At 40.2% G+C, this 20,038-nt stretch overlaps 1 protein-coding gene across 1 annotated transcript; it reads right to left on the bottom strand.

The window, feature by feature from the left end:
- Positions 1–3,806: 3,806 nt before the first annotated feature.
- Positions 3,807–16,796, bottom strand: scamp5a (secretory carrier membrane protein 5a). The gene is made up of 7 exons (XM_037683599.1): positions 16,622–16,796; positions 12,549–12,629; positions 12,318–12,437; positions 7,749–7,905; positions 7,151–7,252; positions 5,242–5,359; positions 3,807–5,154 (listed from the first exon to the last, which is right to left on the bottom strand). The coding sequence occupies exons 2-7, from the start codon at positions 12,553–12,555 to the stop codon at positions 4,966–4,968; spliced, it is 693 nt and encodes a 230-aa protein (XP_037539527.1). The 5' UTR covers positions 12,556–12,629; positions 16,622–16,796; the 3' UTR covers positions 3,807–4,965.
- Between the last annotated feature and the right edge of the window lie 3,242 nt (positions 16,797–20,038).

Here is a 20,038-nt window from a genome sequence, read left to right as displayed (position 1 = left end):
GAACAAATCATTCTAAAGAGACTAATCAGAGCTTTATCACATTCATACACTGATGGGACACATCAGAGGCTATGAGGGGTTCAGTGTCTTGCCCAGGAACACTTTAGAATGTGACTGTTGGTGGATTCGAACCCTGAACTCTCGCATTAGAAGAGGACTGCTCTAACCACTCAGCCACAGCCGCAGTACATCCAATGGCCTCACAACCACAGACCACGTGTAACCACACCAGCCCAGGACCTCCACATCCAGCATCTTCACCTCCAAGATCATCTGAGACCAGTCACCTGGACAGCTGCTGCAACAGTCAGTTTGCATAACCAAAGAATTTCTGCACAAACTGTGAGAAACGTCTCAGAGGAGCTCCTCTGCTTGATCATCATCTGCATCAGGGTCTCCTCATGACTGCGGTTCATCGTAACCATTTTGAGTGGGAAATTGTTCACATTCGATGGTGTTTGGCACGTTGGAGAGGTGTTCTCTTCACAGATGAATCCTGGTTTTCACTGTACAGAGCAGAGGGCATACTACATGTATGATGACGTGGATGAGAGGTTTGCTGACGTCAACGTTGTGAATCCAATGGTGCATGGTGGTGGTGGAGTTATGGTATGAACAAACACAGTTGCATTTTATTGATCTCATTTTGAATGCAGAGATACCGTGATGAAATCCTGAGGTCCATTGTGCCATTCATCCACGACCATCACCTCATGATGCAGCAGGATGATGAACGGCTCCATGCTGTAAGGATCTGTACACAATTCCTGGAAGATAAAACCATCCCAGTTCTTGCATGACCTGCATATTCACCGGACCTGTCACCCATTGAGGATGTTCAGGATGCTCTGGTTCAGTGTATACAACAGCGTGTTCCAGTTCCTGACAATATCCAGCAACTTCCCACAGCCATTGAAGAGGAGTGGGCCGACGTTCCACAATCAACAACCTGATCAACTCTATGTGAAGATGTGTTGTTCTGCATGAGGCAAATGGTGGTCACACCAGATACTGTTTTTTTTTTTTATCCCTCCGGACCCTCCCAATACAGTAAAACTGCACATTTTAGAGTGGCCTTTTATTGTGGTCAGCCTAATGCACACCTGTGCAGTAATCATGCTGTCTGAGCAGCATCTTGACCATCCACAGCTGTGAGGTGGAGGGATTATCTCAGCAAAGGAGAAGTGCTCACTAACACCTTTTAAAAGGTCTTTTGTGTAGTGGTACATAGAAAAAGTCTTAGATCTTTCAGTTCAGATCATAAAAAAATGGGAGCAAAAAAAGTGTTGTATTTATATTTTTGTTCAGTGTATAAGGACAAGAACAAATGAAACAAAATATGCAAAAATGTATTCCTCATTTACATCACTTACTGAGTCACAGCCCCTTGCAAATATTTATTTCACCCAAATACAGCATGTTCCTACTGAATGTGATCCATGGCAAATATATTACCTCATGTAATTATATACTCATAAGTACTTACGTTATAGTACATGATAATACGTTTCATACTACACACAGTGCTTGTGTGAACATGTGGAAGTTTCAGAAGCTTTGATACATGAAATGAAAATAAATGTCCACTGAGCTGCAGCGAATACACTGCTGTCATTTGCATGATTTTACTGTATGAGTTTTTGTGCAACAATTCACACTAAATGTACAAAAAGTATCAGATTTACCATGAGACGGACAGATGTGTAGTTGCCCGAGTATTACCTACTGTATGTGCATCTGCTGGTGAAAATGTTACGCACTCAAAACGGCTAACTTGCAGTTTCACTTGAAAACGGCTTATTTTTCATTTTACACTTGAAACTGTTCAAACTGTTCAAATATTTTGAAGTGGGGTTTAGTGGAAAAGTTATGATCAATCAGCATCTTACTTGTTGTAGATGACTTTTTAAACATCTTCAGTCTGGAGAACGAGGGTTTAATTCTGACCGGACTGAGGAGCAAACATTAGTCTGAGCCAAGCCCAAGCTGTGTGGCTGCTGTTTGAAATCAATGATCTGAAAAATTTCACAACTGTTCATGCAAACGATATTTTATGAACCTGTACGTCACAATCAGTTTTAAATTATACGGGTATTACAGGTGAACAGAGTTTAATGAAACTCAAGTAATCATTTGATAAACATTTACAGCTAATTAACAATCCTACAACTATTAATTAATTAATCGTAGAAAACACAAAAATGGGTATAATTCAGTCAATTTTACACATATTGAGCTCAAATTTGGTGTGGCAGTAGTTGAGAGCCATCCCCAACTCTTACTTCAAGCACTAACAGTTCAGGCAAGCTTTAAAGGTTTTTATATGGCAGTGAAACACATTTGTTTAAAGAATGCCTGTTTCATTTTTTACATCGAATTTTATGGTGATTTGTGAAGAGAAATAACAGCAACGGGGCACTACTGTCAGGAATATCATGATACTTCTACAGGAATAACCGTGTAACCAGACTGCAACCTAAAGGTTTATAAAACTGACTTTGCATGAACAGCTGTAAGAGTTTTAATTCTAGTGTTGCTTTAAGGCGGCATGGATTCATTTGGGTCGTGGCTTTCTTGGAGCAGTTCGCTTACCAGTTGTCAGAATTAAACTAAATTTCTCCAAACTGAAGCAAAGAGGTATTTACAGCAGGTAAGATATTAATTGTTCATAAATTCTCCACAGAACCTCACTTAAAATAACTTGAGCTTTAATATTCCCTGAAGCCACCTTTGTGTTGAGCCCCATTCTTTTCTGTAGAACAACGTTAGTATTGCTGCACATTAAATTCACCTTTAATGTAGTTTGCACCAAATCTCAATAAATAGTACAAACATTTAATCCTTGACAGATTTATCATTTAAACAGTTTAACCTCAGCCGTGGGAAGACACAACGAACATGTGCTTCAGTTTCATTCACACATTGTTCAAAATACACAGGAAAAACAAACTGGTTGGTCAAAAATTAAAACCGAAGAGTAAAAACAAGAAACAAGCTTGTTAAATACAACATCATCACAGTCAGACAAGACAACTCACAAATTTTTGAAACAATGAGCATTCAAATACATATTTTCACACCTGTTCCGAGTCTAATACTGTATTTTACTAGAATAACCATCTATTGAATGATGATGTTCTCACAAAAGACCAAAAATCTTCTTTCTGAAGTCAAAATGGCTCTAATAATGCACAAATCTTCACTAGGGCTACACATAATGTCTCCTCTTGTCATAGCTCACTCTATAAATAATATAATTGGCTTCAATTTAATATTCTATTTTCTTTTATGTTACACTGAGTCATGGTTACACCAACAGCCACAAAATGACACACGACTGGAAGGCCTGGACTTCAGAAACAAGCAGTCATTTACATGTAGGGGTGAGTGGGAGAAAATGCCAAAGAGGAGGGAAACATCCATCACTTCATACAAAACTTTAACCACCTACAACAAATTTTACTACCATTTACTGTTTGTCAAACCTGTATTGGTTTTCTTTGACTTTTCGTCTTTACACTGCTGATCTGGAATGTTTGTCCGATGAGTTTAAATCCCTAAATGCTGCGTGTGCTTCACTTCAAAACTTATAAATTCATCAAACTGAAGTCAACCTGCTAAACATTTAACTGGTATATATAAAGACTAAACTAAACCCTCAGTAGTTCAATAGGAGCAAAAAATAAACATAAAAGGAACCCAATGGGCTTAAAAACAACTGTTAGACCTTTCCTGAGAATATAAAGCAATGGTTCCCAACTCTGGTCCTTGAGGAACGCCACCCTGCATGTTTTAGTTGTTTCCCTGCTTTGACTCACCTGATTTGAATAAATGGGTGATTTACAGGCTCCTGCAGAACTTGAGAAAGTAATCAAATCACTGAATCAGGTGTGTTGGAGCAGGGGAAAAACTTAAACATGCAGGATAGTGTTCCTCGAGGACCAGGGTTGGGAATCACTGATATAACGAACACAGAGTGGAACTGAAACATCATCAGATTAAACTAACTAAACAGGTCACCAAACAAACTGTATTTTCTTTACAAATGATAGTAAATATGAAGGTTATAGTAAAAAAAAAAACATCTCAAACTTTAAACGTTCTCTAAAGATTAACAAGTGGTCATAGTCACAATATTTATCTCAACTATAGGATAAATATGAAGCTATTGCTAGCAACTTAGCTTAGCACTTGAAACAAAGGAAAGTCCTTTAACACAAAAAAGGTATAAATCTGCCTTTAAAGACTTTTCAGGAAAGAAACAAGTCACAGAATGAGGGCTGTCGTGTTTTTGTTGCATGTGAACAAAACCCAACAAGCTTTTACTTGTCTTTGTCCTAAGCTAAGCTAGCTAGCTGCTAGTGGAAGCGTTTAACTTTTGCCAAAATAATAAATAAAAAATATTTTGAGAAATGTCAACTTACTTCTAGAGGGAGAAGTTTTTCTTAAAGGTTTCCTTGACATTTTTCATGAGTGACCTGCTCGCTGAATTGTCTACCAAAAACGGACAAATGTGTTAACATTTTGTTAGCGTCGAAGCTACAAAGAATAAACACTTATGTAGCTGCGCGTTATTAAAATAAGAGGTTGAATGCGTCAAAACAAAGCGTAGCTTGGTGACGTTGATGCAGGAACGAACTTGAAGAAGACGAAGCTCAGGAGATTATTATTAATTAATTATTATTATTATTTTGGGCATAAAATATGGATATTTGATATAAACCCACACTGGACAACTAAAATTATGCAGCAAAACATGTTTGTCTTTAGGGTTTGTTGACAGAAGTGTGACTAATCTGGTTATTTAATCCAATGTGTCAAATTTTATTCTAAGTACACTTCCACCTCCCTAACTTTTATTGTTTTAATTTCATCTGTGGTGAAATGAAGGGCACCTAATTCTGAGTTGTGTTTGTTAATTGATCCCTTTTTAGCTCTCTGCTGTCAGACCCCCCCTCGTCTGTTCTACATAGGGTCGTCGTAGTTGTAGGTGGGGGCCGCTGAGTACTGGTTCTGCTGCATGGCTCCCTGTGCAGCTCCCATCGCCGCCTGCTGAGCTGCTTGCTGGACGTGCGGGTTCTTCCAGGCCCCCGTGGCCCACTCCTCCTGGGCTTTACCCAGGCTGCCACCGCTGCCACGGTAGAAGTTATGAACCTGAAGAATTACAGCACATACGATGAATCACTCAAAATCATCCTTTTAGGCTTTACCAGAAACAAAAAACATAAACAAAACGATCACCTTTGAAAGGGCGACGAAGGAGAGCACGGCCACCGCGGTGAACATGATGGTGGGGATCAGCATGACCACAGCTGAGCCGAGGTTGGTGCTGAAGAAGGTGATGGTGGCAAACCAGCCGCTGAGGACAAATCATTTTAAATTCAGTGTTAGTATATGAACAGGCTGTAAACACACAAATGTTTGTCAAAACTAGGGATGCACAATGTTGGATTTTTGGCCGATATCCGATATGTTAAAACTTATTTGGTCGATATCGATACCGATATTGATGTGATATGCAGATGCCACAAAGGGGGCTGAAAATGATGTAACCCTTCAACTTGGATTATGTTTAATGTCCAATTTATTCATGACATTTACGCTCTCTAACACTGACAACACTCAAACTGTGCAAACTTGTAAATTTTCACAAATCTCAACTGAACCTGTTCACAAGCAACAAGTGAAAAGTGCATAAGTAGTAGTGCATAGTACATTTTGACTTCTCCTCTGTGAACAGATCAGGTAGGCGCACATGACGTCGTCACATTGTGCTGGCGCTGCAGTTACTGGGGTGTCACACAAAAACGGCGTCTTTTATATCAGTGAGTTATTTTGATGGAATGGCCGATGTCTGATATTTAACTTTAACGCTAATATCGTCCGATACCATGCTGATAATATCGTGCATCCTTAGTCAAAACTGAAGCTTTAAATAAAAAGGCTAATTAAACCTAGCATTCCACACACCCCACCTTTCATCCCAGAGGTTTAGACTAATATTTTATATTGAGAATCGACAATTACAGCTGTTTTGGTCAAACCTTGAAGTGAGATGTGGCGTAATCTGTTCAGATTATTTGTTAGGGATGACTAAGGTACAAAGTACTACCACATCAATTTTTAGCACAAAATATTAGCAACATTTACTGAAATGTACCAAGTTTTAAAGTCAGCTGGCTGACCATGTTGTAATGGTTTGACTCATTTTTGCAGAAGTACATTCAACGATTACATTCTGAAAGTTTCAGTGGTTCATGAGATATTTTGCTAACAGGCAGACAGAGTTGACTCCTAACAGTTTTATACTAACATCTCATGATGAGTTAGCGCTCGGAGTACTTTACGTGTTCGGGTTAGGGATGCACCGATCCACTTTTTTCCACTTCCGATCCGATAGCGATGCTTGTTGTTTAGTGTCGGTCGATACAGAAAAACTGTGCTGAATTAACAAAAATGGCTAAATCATGTCATCTGGTCCAGATGACATGATTTAGCCATTTTTGTTGTCTACCTGGATGATTGAGTTTACAAACCCAGTGCTGAATTAACTTAAAACATTCAGTACATAAAACAAATATTAAAAAAATTAATAAAGTATTTTTTAATTATTTTTTTTTTATTTGTTTTGTGTACTGAATTACACATTTATTGAAAACTCTGCACCATAACAGCACACTTAAACACACCAAGAGCTTCACAAGCTCGGTCAAGCATGTAAAAACAACACAACTTTAATTTCTTCAGTCAGTTCGCTAGTACTCAGAGCACAAAGCATAGAATTAGAGTGAACAGATCTGCCCAGTCATGGATCGGTCACAATGTCACCGATACTCGATCCAGAAGGTTTTTTCCCCCCCGATATCGATGTTGGTATCAGATCGGTGCGTCTCTAGTTCGGGTTGATGCTCAGCTACTACCACACCAAATTATTTACAGCTACAGCTGTGGTGGCCATCTTGACAAAGGCTGACACAAAAAGCTCATCTGCTATAAATATCCAATGATTACTTTCTAAATGTTTTGTTAAAATGTTTTGCTAATGCACACACACACACACACACACACACTTTCAATAAAGTGCAGCGTACAGCCATCATCATAACACATACAGCGTGTGTTGCACTGAATCAACTCTGAAAGCTCTTACCAGACGCCCCAGCCAGGAATGCCCACAGTTTGGATAATACTGATCAACACCTGAGCCATGAAGACGAAGAAGAAAGCCATGAAGTTGAAGGAGCTGTCCGTCCTGCACAGAGGGGACGACTGACTCAGTATGTGACTGAACAGAGCAGCAGATTCATTAAAGTGGTGTGTGTGTGTGTGTGTGTCCTTGTTTATGCTACTTTGTGAGGCCCATTTTTCCAACTTATACTACATTGTGAGGACCAACTGCTCCTTATGGGGCCCAAAGCCCGGGCCCCATAAGAAGTCCCGTTGGTGGGTTAGGGGCTAGGTTTAGGACTAAGGTGTGAATTGAGGATGTGTTAGGTTTAGGGTTAGGTATGTACTGGTAATGGTTAGGTTATGGATAAAGGTCATGGTTAGGCTATAGAAATGAATGAGAAATGAATGGAAGTCAATGCAAAGGCCCCACAAAGATAGCAAAACAAACCTGTGTGTGTGTGTGTGTGTGTGTGCGTGTGTGCGTGTGTGTGTGTGTGTGTGTGTGTGTGTGTGTGTGTGTGTGTGTGCGTGCGTGCGTGTGTGTGTGTGTGCGTGCGCGCGAGGGTGAAAGTGCTTACTTAAACGCCTTATAGATGGGTCTAAACCAGCAAACATAGGAACAAGGAGTGAAGAGGATGAGCCAGAGGAAGGCCAGGCCGAAGTTAATGGCTCCTCCACCTCCACACATCCACGCCAGGCAGCCGATGAGATTCACAGCGAGCGTGGCAGTGTTCACTGTCACCAAGAAGGAGCAGAAAAGACGCCATGATTTAAGACTGGAAACAAAAAGGTGAATGCCCTGGAAAGGTAGAATCTCACTGGGGACCAGTTAGGGAGTGATCCTTAGTAATTCTAGTAATCCTTAGATTACTAGGGAGAGGTGGTGCAGAGGTTAGAGAAGGTGGGCCAGTGATCAGAAGGTCGCCGGTTCAACTCCCAGGACCGACCACTACAAAATGTGTGTGGAAAATGTGAAACACCTGCCTCCACCCTCATTTGCCCCACTCTGTGCCACTGAGAAAGGCCCCTAACCCTGCTCCCATACAGGTCTCTCTTGAAAATGAATTTGGACAGTTTCTTTTTTGTAGAGACGTTTCACCCTCTATCCGGAGAGCTTCGTCAGTCTGAGGAGTTCCAAGTAAACTGTTTCCCCACCAAGCAGTAAACTTCTTAAGGGACTAACCAGTTTGCTGGAGATAAGATGGTTTCTGGGGGACGTCCTGTCCCCTGTCAACTCCTCCCAGGCAGGCAGCCAAAGTGGTTCAAGGCAACAAAGTTCATGCTCAATCATCCAGGTACCAAATCCAATAATGCTCAGTCAGGTCATCTGGACAGTTTGGATTTCGTACCTGCGTGATTGAGCATGAACTTTGTTGCTCTTGAAAATGAGTTCTCGTGACTCAATGAGACTACCTGTATGAATAAAGGTTAAATAAAATAAAACAAATAGTTGGAGGCACCAAATTGTGAGAAAATGGGCACAGTTCATCCAGTTTGATCTCAGAATGAACAACTTTTGGACCAAAACGTGTCAGGAGTTTACATCCACAGAAAAATAGAGCTCCAGCTCTCAAGATTTATGGAAACTAGATTAATGTAAAAATCTTGTTTTTGGAGAGAAAAATTGGTTGATAGATAGGATTATAGTGTTGTTTACCACAAATGTTTGATTCTTTTATTTATAAGTAAATAATTTTATCATCTTTGCAAATTATCTGGTCTTGACTGAAAAACATTTCCTATAGATTTAGAAAAATTGAACTTAAAACTTTTTGAAAGCTTTATTCTCACAAACTACCTTTTAAATCTTTTTATCTTAATCTTCTCACTGGTCACAGCACTCATAAAATATTTTTAATATTCCACAATTTATATATTTGTTTTTCAGTGACTGGTTTTTGATCTTTTCACTGGATGTAAAGTTTATTTAAGAGATAACCTACGATTTGATGATCGTATGGATTTCTGTTACAATGTCAAAGGTTTCTTTAGTTTGACGAAGTTTCCACTTCTACAGATTAAAAGCAGTTTCTTATTTAATAATGAAGTTCACATGAACAAGATGAAGAGGACACACACACACACTTTCAATAAAGTGCAGCGTACAGCCATCATCATAACACATACAGCGTGTGTTGCACTGAATCAACTCTGAAAGCTCTTACCAGACGCCCCAGCCAGGAATGCCCACAGTTTGGATAATACTGATCAACACTCCTGTCATCAAATACATGAACACCCGCTATGATAACACAAAAATCCTAACAAATCTAATGATAAAACCTTTTATTTGTATGGATCTGCAATGGAAGTAAATGTTACCGTAATTTTAAAGTTATTTCAACAATTAGAAACATCAAAATATTCACAACATTTGGTTTTCAATCATCCAATTTCTAGATAAGATACAGCTACAAACACAGCATTTAATAAACATTTTAGTTGTAAAGTAAAATTGGGAGAAAACAGACGTTATTTAAAACTGAAGAGCTGTTGTTTTGGTCACAAATATTAATTTGATTGATATAAAGTTTCCATACAAGTAATTTATATCAGAGGGGTTATTATTTTTTTTTTAAATTAAACAAAAGCAATAATTAGTATTTTGTGAAGTGCAATAATGATAAGATAATATTGAAATAATAACTTTTATTTTTCCTTCTTGCTCTCGGCGAAGAGGGAAACGTTTTAACTGTCACTCCTTCCCCTGCTCTTTGTCCTGCGTGCCTTCATGTTGCCTTTTCTTGTGCTGAGGTTTTTTTGCAACCTCACACTGTGTCCTTTATGCCAGTGGTCCACAACCCATGCGCCACGGACCAGTTTGATGTCAGACAATCCAACATTTTTCAGTCAGGTCATCTGGACAGTTTCTTTTTTTGTGCTGAAACGTTTCGCCTTTGATCCAGAAGGCTTCATCAGTCAAGGAAACACACAACAAAACTGATTCTTCCCCCAACAGCTTACTCCAAGTGGAACAAACCAGTTATGTTGGTGATAAGATGGTCTCTTTGGTACGCCCCGTCCTCCATTGCCAGCCCTCTTCCTTGTTGACAATCGTGTCAAACTGGTTGAAAACAACAAAGTCCATGCTCAATAATCCAGGTATACAATCCAACATTCCTCAGTCAGATCATCTGGACAGTTACCAAAGAGACTATCTTATCACAAACTTCTGGATCAAAGGCGAAACGTTTCAGCACAAAAAAAAGAAACTGTCCAGATGACCTGACTGAAAAATGTTGGATTGTATACCTGGACTATTGAGCGTGGACTTTATTGATGTTAGACAATATTTTCACGGATGGGGGGCGGGGGCGGCGTGGTCTGGGGGTCCTTCCCAACAGAATATTGAATAAAGTAGATGCCATTTCCTGCATTCTGGTGCATTTTACAAACTTTTAAAACATTTTTTGTTTCAAATACTCTGACTGCACGACAAACAGCTTCATGAGCTGAGATCGTCTGTTTCATCAGTTCGGTGAAAGTTCAGATAACTCCTGCAGGGATCCACACATCAGATTGTTCACAAAAGCACAGAAACGTGTGCCTAGTGCAAAACATTTAATTTTATTTTTGTGAGTTATAATAAAATTACCCATGACTTTGAATTTTTAAGGGCAGAGATTTTTTTGAGCAGAAGCAAAAATGTGAAGCGACAGCTCTGATGTGATATTAGGAAGCTTGTTAAAATTATAGTTTTATTTAGTTATAGTTTTATAGTCGATCTTTGTCAGGCAGGCAATTTTGTGATGCAGATAATAAATATGACGACAAACCAGTGCGGAGCGTACAGGTTCAAAACACAGATCATCTGGTGTTGAAAGCTACTGAATAGTAGTGAGTTTTTAAACGGGATTTGAAAACCGAGAGGGAGGGGGCCTGTCTGACAAGCAGAGGTAACTCGTTCCAAAGTCTTGGTCCTGCTACAGAGAAGGCCCTGTCACCTCTGCGCTTAAGACGAGTTCCTTGAACTGTGAGGAGCAACTGGTCCGCTGACCTCAGGGAACGGGGCGAAACTGTTCAGCGATTTGTAGACATACATGAGTATTTTGAACTGGATTCGAAGGTGAACCGGTAACCAGTGCAGTGAGGCCAAAACTGGTGTAATGTGCTCTCTTTTACCTGTACTGGTTAAAAATCGGGCTGCTGCATTCTGGACCAGTTGTAGTCGTGCAATGGAGGTCTGACTGATACCAAACAGGAGTGAATTGCATAGACTGATGTGGTAGAGAGAATCTGGTGATTTTTCTAAATAAAACATTTTTTCCCCTTCTGTGCGGCCCATTACCCACTGACCCACAGACCAGTACCGGTCCACGGCCCGGGGGTTGAGGACCACTGCTTTACGGGACACAGTGTGAGATTTTTTTATTTTTTTTCCTACTCTTTCCTCATGTTTTCTCTTTTCCTTTTCTAAATGGAAAGGGCGGTGATTCCCACGAGGCTGCGGCCTCAGGCATTTCCGTCTACCCATGTTTGTTTTCTCTTGGGACGACTGTCTGAAATGTAATTTTGCTGTGTTTCTGTGCAATGACTATAAAGATGATTCTGACAAATTTGAATTCAAAGGAGAGCTGCCATACTTAAGTACTAACATTTCATCTCTATAACGCGATAAACACAATTTGAACTGCAGCTACAGTTTGTTAAATATTTAATTTTCTAGTTCCACTTTACTAGAACCAAAAGTGACAATAAATCACTTGGTCACTGGACTTACGTTCTTGTTTTCAAAGGACTTACGTGATAATAAACAAAAACTAGACACAAGTCACAAATTTTGGACAAAACTAGTTTAGGCTTGTTGTATTGCGTAGTGGATAGAAAAAGATTTTCAAAACTTTTTGCAAATAAAAATCAACAAAATGTGGCGTGCATTTGTGTTCATTTTGGAAACCACACATAATTTTCCTCCCACTTCACAACAGTGTACTTTTTGTTGGTTTGTCACATAAAATCCCAGCGTGGCTGTACGTGGTGAGCAACATAAGCACCACTCACTCTAACTACAGCAGCTGTGACATTCTTTTATTCAACCTTTACTTATACAGGTTAATCCCATTGAACCTCGGGGACTCATTGACAAGAGAGACCTGAATCATTTATCATTCTTCAACATGCAGGCGTTTCCCTGCAGGAGCACTCACAGAGCCAGAGGTAGTAGAGCCTCTTGCACATGGTGCGTCGCTGGTCTGGGATTTCATTGAAGTCTTGGTAGAAGCATGGCTTGAGGGGGATGAACCGTGGCAGGGGAGGGAAGTTGTTTTCTAGCACGCAGAAAGAGAATTCAACACCAAAGTCACAAAGACATTTAAAAGAGACTTCAACGAGCTTAAACTTGACAACAAACTGAAGAAAAACAGCAAGGTAAAGCTTACCGGCCATGATTGCTGCTCGGTGGTCTCCTTCACTTGCAAACAGGAGCTCAAACGTCTGTCTCTGCTGCCTTAAAGCCCAAACTGTGTGGGGAGAGCAGATAATAATAAGCAGTTAAGGCACAGAGCTGGTCTTCAAGGGACACTATCATGCACTTGTTGGTAGTTTCCCTGCTCTGTAGCTTGTCTTCCAGTTCTGCGGAAGCCTCTTAATAGACCTTTTTCATGCTTCTGGGTTTTAAAGCGGATGTGGTGTTAAACAACTTCCAGTGGCTATAGCGTTAGCATTAGACAGTGAGGGAAACGTCTCAGTCTCGGAGCGGTTTCTTTTGTTCAGGTCCTGGTTGTTCTTGTGGGGCAAGAAAACAACCATTTCTGTCCTACCATGCTTTTCACGACGTACCCAGACCAAAGGAGGCAGTGGATCCAAGCGATCAGAGGAGATGATGGTCACAACTTCTGCATAAAGCCAGGGAGCACTTGTATGTAGCTGCATTTCACTCAGGAGGATTTTGGCCACAGAGCTACCACCAGCTGCATTAAAGGTTGAGCTGTTTCTTTCTCTTCACCTGGAATAATTTCACCGCACCAGCTAAGAGGGAGTCTGCTTTTAGAGAGCTCAGAAACAGCAGCTTGTCCTCTCACAGAAAGCTAGCCAGGCTGAAGCTGCTGTCCACGTGAAACTCACTTCACCTGGTGGCACATCCACCCACAGGTAAATATCACAGTAAGATGGTACATTATAAACTTGTCATGTAAGTCATAGTGAGATCAAGTTACATGCACTGACTCACAAAATGTATTGATCTTCACAGAAATAATGTCATCAATAATAATAATAATGTCAATAAGCTCAATAATTGAAACAATCTTGCTAATCGTATTTTATTTTGTGGTTTTACAGGTGAACTCCCAGCTGTCCTCATTCTGCTCAGTCCTGTGTTGGTGGACTCTCACTCCTGCTTGAGTCACCATAATTAGTCAGTGTCTTACCTGAGAGAAGATTGGCTGAACTAAAGGCTGGAGCCATTTTCAACTATTTTTATATGTGAATGTGAGGCCTATGTTTGTTTGTTTTGTAATTCCTATATATGATTATGATTCATGTTTATTTTTGTTTACTTAATTTAGTATTTATGTTCCAGGTTGAAGGTGGCAGTCCAGTCTCGTGTAGGTTCCGTTCCACTCGTGTCTCGTGCATCAGCTTGTGGGTGAATTTCTGCTCATGTGTTACCTTGAACCATCCATTTGTCTTTTAGTTGATTGAACACTGGAAAGCCTCAGCCTTGGCTGAATATTTATTTTAAGAATCATTATTGCCTCCAATAAGAATAAGTTTTTAACTTAGTGTTAATAAAATGTATATTGTATCTTGGAACAGTCTCCTGCTTACTTGTAGACAAACCCAAGTGTCTTTTCTGTGTATAAATTATGTCCTTGGATGAAAGTCCTAATTGTTGCAGTAAGTTTATAAAATAAAAATAACATCCATACCCAAGCTTGTTACATATTGTTCTAGTGTTATGTAATTAGTTGTTTAAAGGTTTTGAATTATTTTAAACATTCTTCAATTAAAACACACTTGAGCAGCATACTGTACAGTTTTTTTATTTAATTTGTGGATTGATTCAGTTGTATTGAAAGGAAAACAAGTGTAATTTACAATATCTAGTAAAAACAAAAAAAAACTTAACTATTTAACATTTTAACTGTACACTATAAATTGATAGTGGATTATAGATTTTTTTTTCCCAAATTATGCAATTTCATTTTAAAGAAATTGGCACATTTATGTATTTTTCATGAGTAACAACTATTTACAGTATTTACAGTGATTCACAACTTGAGACTGAATATTAAAAATGTGAAGGAACAAAAGTGTGATTTGTACATTTTATGATTCTTACTGCATTGATATAAACACATGGATGAAGGTGTTGAAGTAAAACATGTCAGCAGACTCCACACATCTTCTGCAACACGGAAACAGCAGTAAGTCGAAGCTGTGCCCCTGCAGAACATCTGGACTGCTCCCTGGTTCTGGCCTCTGAGAAGACGTTTCCAGTGACACTTGCAGAGACTGAAGATGTGAAGTGTGGACACAAAACATGTTGGGAAGACTGCAGCATCAGCAGAAGAGCAGGGAAGTGTGGAGCCATGTGGTGCAGAATGACGCTACGCAGGACTTCTCAGGTGGGCACTGGTAAAACATCTGTGAGCCTTGTGGCACAGGACCACATCTGGATGGTACCAGCGCCAAAGTTAGGACGAGCGATAAGTGGTTGGGATTTCAGCTGACGTACAAAGTAGTTTTTCTCCTGCTGTCACCCAGTGAGATCTAAAACATAACTGTTTTTAGCACATACATATAATACTCGTTATAACATATTTGGCTTTAAACAAGTAATAGATTCTAGTTTGAAGATGAGCTGAAACAGCAGCAGAACAAAACAGACTATGCTGCTCAACAACAGAAGACAAACTAACCACTGAGCAGGGAGATGTTACTGTAAGCTCTCAGTACAGAAGTTGTCCATCGTACGTCAAAGTTCTTCAGCTGTCATAAATAAAGTATCTAGACAACTACCTGTCCCTCGACAATACTTGACCTGTAGTTATGCAGAAGTAAAGCACAATTTGAACATCAAGCATCATAGCATCTTATAACTAACATCTAGTACGTTTTCTTTCACAAATTTTAATAACAAACACATATCTGGATGTTAAAATATCATTTAAAAGTTTATACCACGTCTGTCTCAAATAAACAAATATTCCAAATAATTAGCACACTAAATTAGGCTTTATTACGATGTTTATGTACTTCATATGTTGTAGCTAACGATTAGCTCGCTAAGCGACGTCTTTTCTTACCTTGATAGCTGTGGATATATTCTTCATGGAAGAACTGAGATCCTTTCTCAAGTTTATTGGTTCAAGAATTCACCGCTGCGATTTCCTCCACATCAGCGAAAGAAAAGCCCGACATTTGCATAGACTCGCGAAAGCCGGAAGTAACCCAGCACCATGAGACGCTACTTCCGGTTGTCGTGAAAAAGGTCTATTGATCAGGTGTGTCAAAACTGAGAAGCATCTAAAGCATACAGGAGTACCAGGACTGGGCACCATTGATTTAGAACAGAGGTGTCAATTACAAAAGGGCCCAAATTCAAACCTTTTTCAAACTAAGGGCCAGTTTCAGAATCTACATTAACTCAAGTTAGATACCCAACATCTTTTCTTGGTTGCAGGCTCCTCAACAAGAGTTTGATTGGTCGCATTTGATGTTCTCTGTTGCACTTTTGACATCATAATCAAAGATTACTGAAAAAAATTAAGTGATAAAAGTATTTTACATTTAAAATAACATCTTGGGGACCAGAGAAGATGTCAACGAAGGCCACATTTGGCCCCCGGGCCTTGAGTTTGACATATATGATTTATAGGGAATACTCCTTCAGACCCATTATAGGCCTCACTGATCAGCACTGACATAACATAACTTGTTTTTAACCTGATGGGCTTTTATTAAAGAAGCTGAGCCCATCATTTGTTAAATCAGCTATGATAAACATGATATTAAACATATCAGAGTGTGCTCTATATGTCTGGCCTTGTCATGCCCCTTTAAATATATGGGAGGAAATATTCATGTTGCATGGCGGCTGGGTTTATAAATTAGACTATATAATTCAGCTGACTGATAAACAAGCACGTTGGCCTCCTCCCTGCTGTGCATCATGGTGGATGTACGGTGGAGTTTGAAGGACATTTTTGTCTTCCTTGTACATACACAAAGCCCTGGTGGTGTATTCCGTGTTGACTGATGCTCTGGATGTGGAAAATACGTTTCGGCGGTGATGCAGCAGCGGGAGGATACGGTGCATCGTGATCAGGCTGAAGGATGGAGAGCGTCCTTCAGCCTGTGAGTCACCGAGCCTCCCTCTTCTTCCCCACGTCAAATAACACATTTAGAGGTTTCACAACAAACCGCTTTTTAAAATATATGTTTGTTGTCTCCATCTCGAACTGGTCAACAATGAATGAAAAAAAAAAAAAACCACTGAACGACTTACCTCCCGTTCAGTCCGAGATTGTTGTTAAAATCCTTCCGCCCGTTTAAACAGCATCCTATGGTTTTATCCGCGTTAAAAGACGTCCGGTGGGAAGCGCCTAACAGGCCGCTGTTCGGACAAATATGTCCCGTTATTCCTCAGATGATGGTTTGGGAGTCAGAGGCGGTCACGTGACGTCACGTCCTTTTTTTTTACGCACGCCACGCACCTCCTCTTCTGGGTTGTACCCGCGCCGGAGGACCGCGAATCCAGAAAACACACAGGAATTTGTTGCGGGGCGCAACTGACCAATCAGAAAAGGATAAAGAAATAAGCCCCGCCCTTTATGATTTAAGAGGCGAGATGATTGGCTGCAATTTTATAGCTCTGTTCAGGCATGCAGTTTTTATTTAGTCTGTCTTTGGACTTGGACTGCTTTTTCACTCATTTTCTGCCCACTGCCCCTGCCAGAGTTTTCCATCTTTTGACAATATGTTTACTGATGGATGATGAGCAGGTGCAGAATTATTAAATATGCATCCCAAAAAGGAAGAAGTGGGTAAAGATACTGGATGGATGGATGGATGGATGGATAGAATGATTGTGAAAAAATCAAAGCCATTGTTTCAGGTGAGCCATGTTTACACCTCTTGGCAGGTTAAGATGATTTGACGGGTCTACTTAATGCCATCTATCAATTTTCTTTAGCAAAATTTATTTTAGGAGCAATCCTTGTTGGCTAACTTCATATGTAGGGGTTCTGGGTTTTGTCCTGTCTTTGCCTGTTTCCTCATGTTTTCAGTCATCTGTCAGTGTTTTCCCACCTTGTGTTCAGCCCTCATCTCACCTGTGTTCAATGTCAATCACTGCAGGTGTCAGTCTATTCAGCTCCCTTGTGGCTTGTCATTGTCTCCAGATTGTCCTCTCATGGTGATATGATCTTCCTCCATCTTGTCTTCCAGTCACAGTGAGTTTAGCTGCTCAGTCAGAATTTGATTTTGTTTGTAAATAAATTTATGTTTTAATCTCTACCTTGAGCCTCCTGTTATCCTCCTGCACGTGGGTTCAACACATCTGATGGCCGATCATGATATCATATAACAAAGAATGTTTTGTTTTCTGCTTGCATCTTCTGTTTTTGTATTTTTTGTTTTATGTTTTTGTATTGAACGCTTTTTGAATTCATCTTCTGTTTCTTCTTCTTTCAGCTTCAGAAACTGGTCCAGATGACAAGATTTAACATTTTTTTGTTGTTATCTAATTGGATGATTGAGCTTACAATCCTTTTTCTGAACCACTTTGGCCTTGACCTGGATTAATGACCATGAACTTTGGCACTTTGGCCTCGTTGTCCTCAAGCTGTTTTTGTGAGTAGCAAGTTGGCCTTCTGACCTAAAACATTTGATTGTAGTGTGGTACACCCAAATGATGTAACTACATCAATATTATTTCATAAAAGTTTTAATGTCATTTAAGTTTCCTTTTTATAACGTAAAGAATATGGGATTCATGACTGCTAATTTCAGAGATGTAGTCCTGTTTAATTAAATTTGTGGAGGAGCAGAACCTTTGGGGTCCTCGCACCCGCCCCGACCGCTTATTTCATGGCAACTTCTAGCTCACGTTCATATGCAGTCTGGAGAAAAGACACGAGTGTCGCTGTGGTTCCTGTTCTTACACACTACATTTATTTTACAGATATCATCTTTGTTATGGAGGTCACCGTGCCAGCCGGGGCCCGCAACAAATTTTTGGGGGCTCGTCCGGGATCCCTCCCCTTCAGTCTTAAAGGGACAGATCCAATGATCACAGAACCACAAGATGGCCATGACCTAGATATTATGTCAGTCAAGCAAGCCAGTGAGTGTCTACGGAGGAAGATCAAGGTGGAAAGGATCTATGCCTCGTCAAGGAGCCGCACTGCTGCAACAGACGGACAACATACTCTAGTCACTGAGAGTTACATCAGGGAATACAGACATGTCAACTGCATGGAAGGAACTTGCATAGAGCATCAGGGGGTGCTTGTTCACACTCTCAGACACCCAACTTTTTGAACTAGCAAAGAGCTTAACTGTGGACAGTGGGGACACAGCATAAATCAACCAGGATGATAAAGACAGTTGCATTAACTACATCACCTCCTACATCCAGTCAGAGACTCTCCTAGAACTTGATGATGAAGGCATGAGCCACTGTCTTTAGACGACTTAATCAGCCAAGCCATTCAAATCAGAACAGTTAACTCCCCCTCTGGAGTTGCATCGTCCCACATGTCCCCTCCCCATTCATCAAATATGCTACCAGAACCATCAGCACCTCCCAAAAACCAAACAGACATTTGTGCAAATGCAAATACAGAGGCACAGTCAATAGAGGAGCTGAGGAAGGTGTATGAGGAAGTAGGTGAGAGACTAAAACAGTATGGAGCAGCAGCTCCCGACCAGCTGTAATGGCCAGTCGTCAAGACCACTCTAGCTTTCGCAGCTTATGGACAGGTTAAAGATGTGGGTCACAGGGACTGTAATGATATGAGCGGCCAGCCTTAAGAAATAAGGTGGCAGTTCATCTAGTCCTGCAAATTTTTTAGGATCAAGGCTTTTTAACATTTTATTAACCTCACTAACTGAGAACGGAGAAAAAGAGAAGGTGTGATTAAATGAGAATTGACTTATAGGAGGGATTTGATTTGTAGAAGTTTGGTTATTAAGTGAAGTGGCTGATTTTCCATTAGTAACTGTGTCAAATAAAGAACTAGAAGCAACAAAATGTTTGTTGAACAGTTCAGGATCTCGTGCTTATTTGACACAGGAACATAGTAAATATATACATACATATATATATATATATATATATATATATATATATATATATATATATATATAGAGAGAGAGAGAGAGAGAGAGAGAGAGAGAGAGAGAGAGAGAGAGAGGCAGACAGAGAGGCAGACAGACAGACAGACAGACAGACAGACAGACAGACAGACAGACAGACAGACAGACAGATAGATATCATCCATCCATTACCTTTACCCGTTTATTCCATTTTGGGTCACGGGGGTCACCGGTGCCCATGTCCAGCAATCACTGTGCGAGGGGCGGGGTACACCCTGGACGGGTTGCAAGTCCATCACAGGGACACATAGAGACAAACGAGACAAACAACCATTCACACCTAGGGACAATTTAGAGTTACCAATCAGCCTAACATGCATGTTTTTGGTCTGTGGGAAGAAACCGGAGTACCCGGAGAAAACCCACGCATGCACGGAGAGAACATGCAAACTCCACCCAGAAAGACCCCTGGACCGGGGTATGAACCAAGGACCTGCTTGCTGAGAGGCAGCAACTCTACCAGTTGTGCCACCGTGTTGCCTATATATATATATGTGTATATATATATGTATATATATATATATATATATATATATATGTGTGT

The sequence above is a fragment of the Nematolebias whitei genome, chromosome 10, assembly GCF_014905685.2.
Source record: "Nematolebias whitei isolate Nwh7 chromosome 10, NemWhi1, whole genome shotgun sequence".
Lineage (NCBI taxonomy): Eukaryota > Metazoa > Chordata > Actinopteri > Cyprinodontiformes > Rivulidae > Nematolebias > Nematolebias whitei.
Note: the sequence above shows the minus strand (reverse complement) of the source record. Positions and strands in the feature narration are given on the sequence as shown.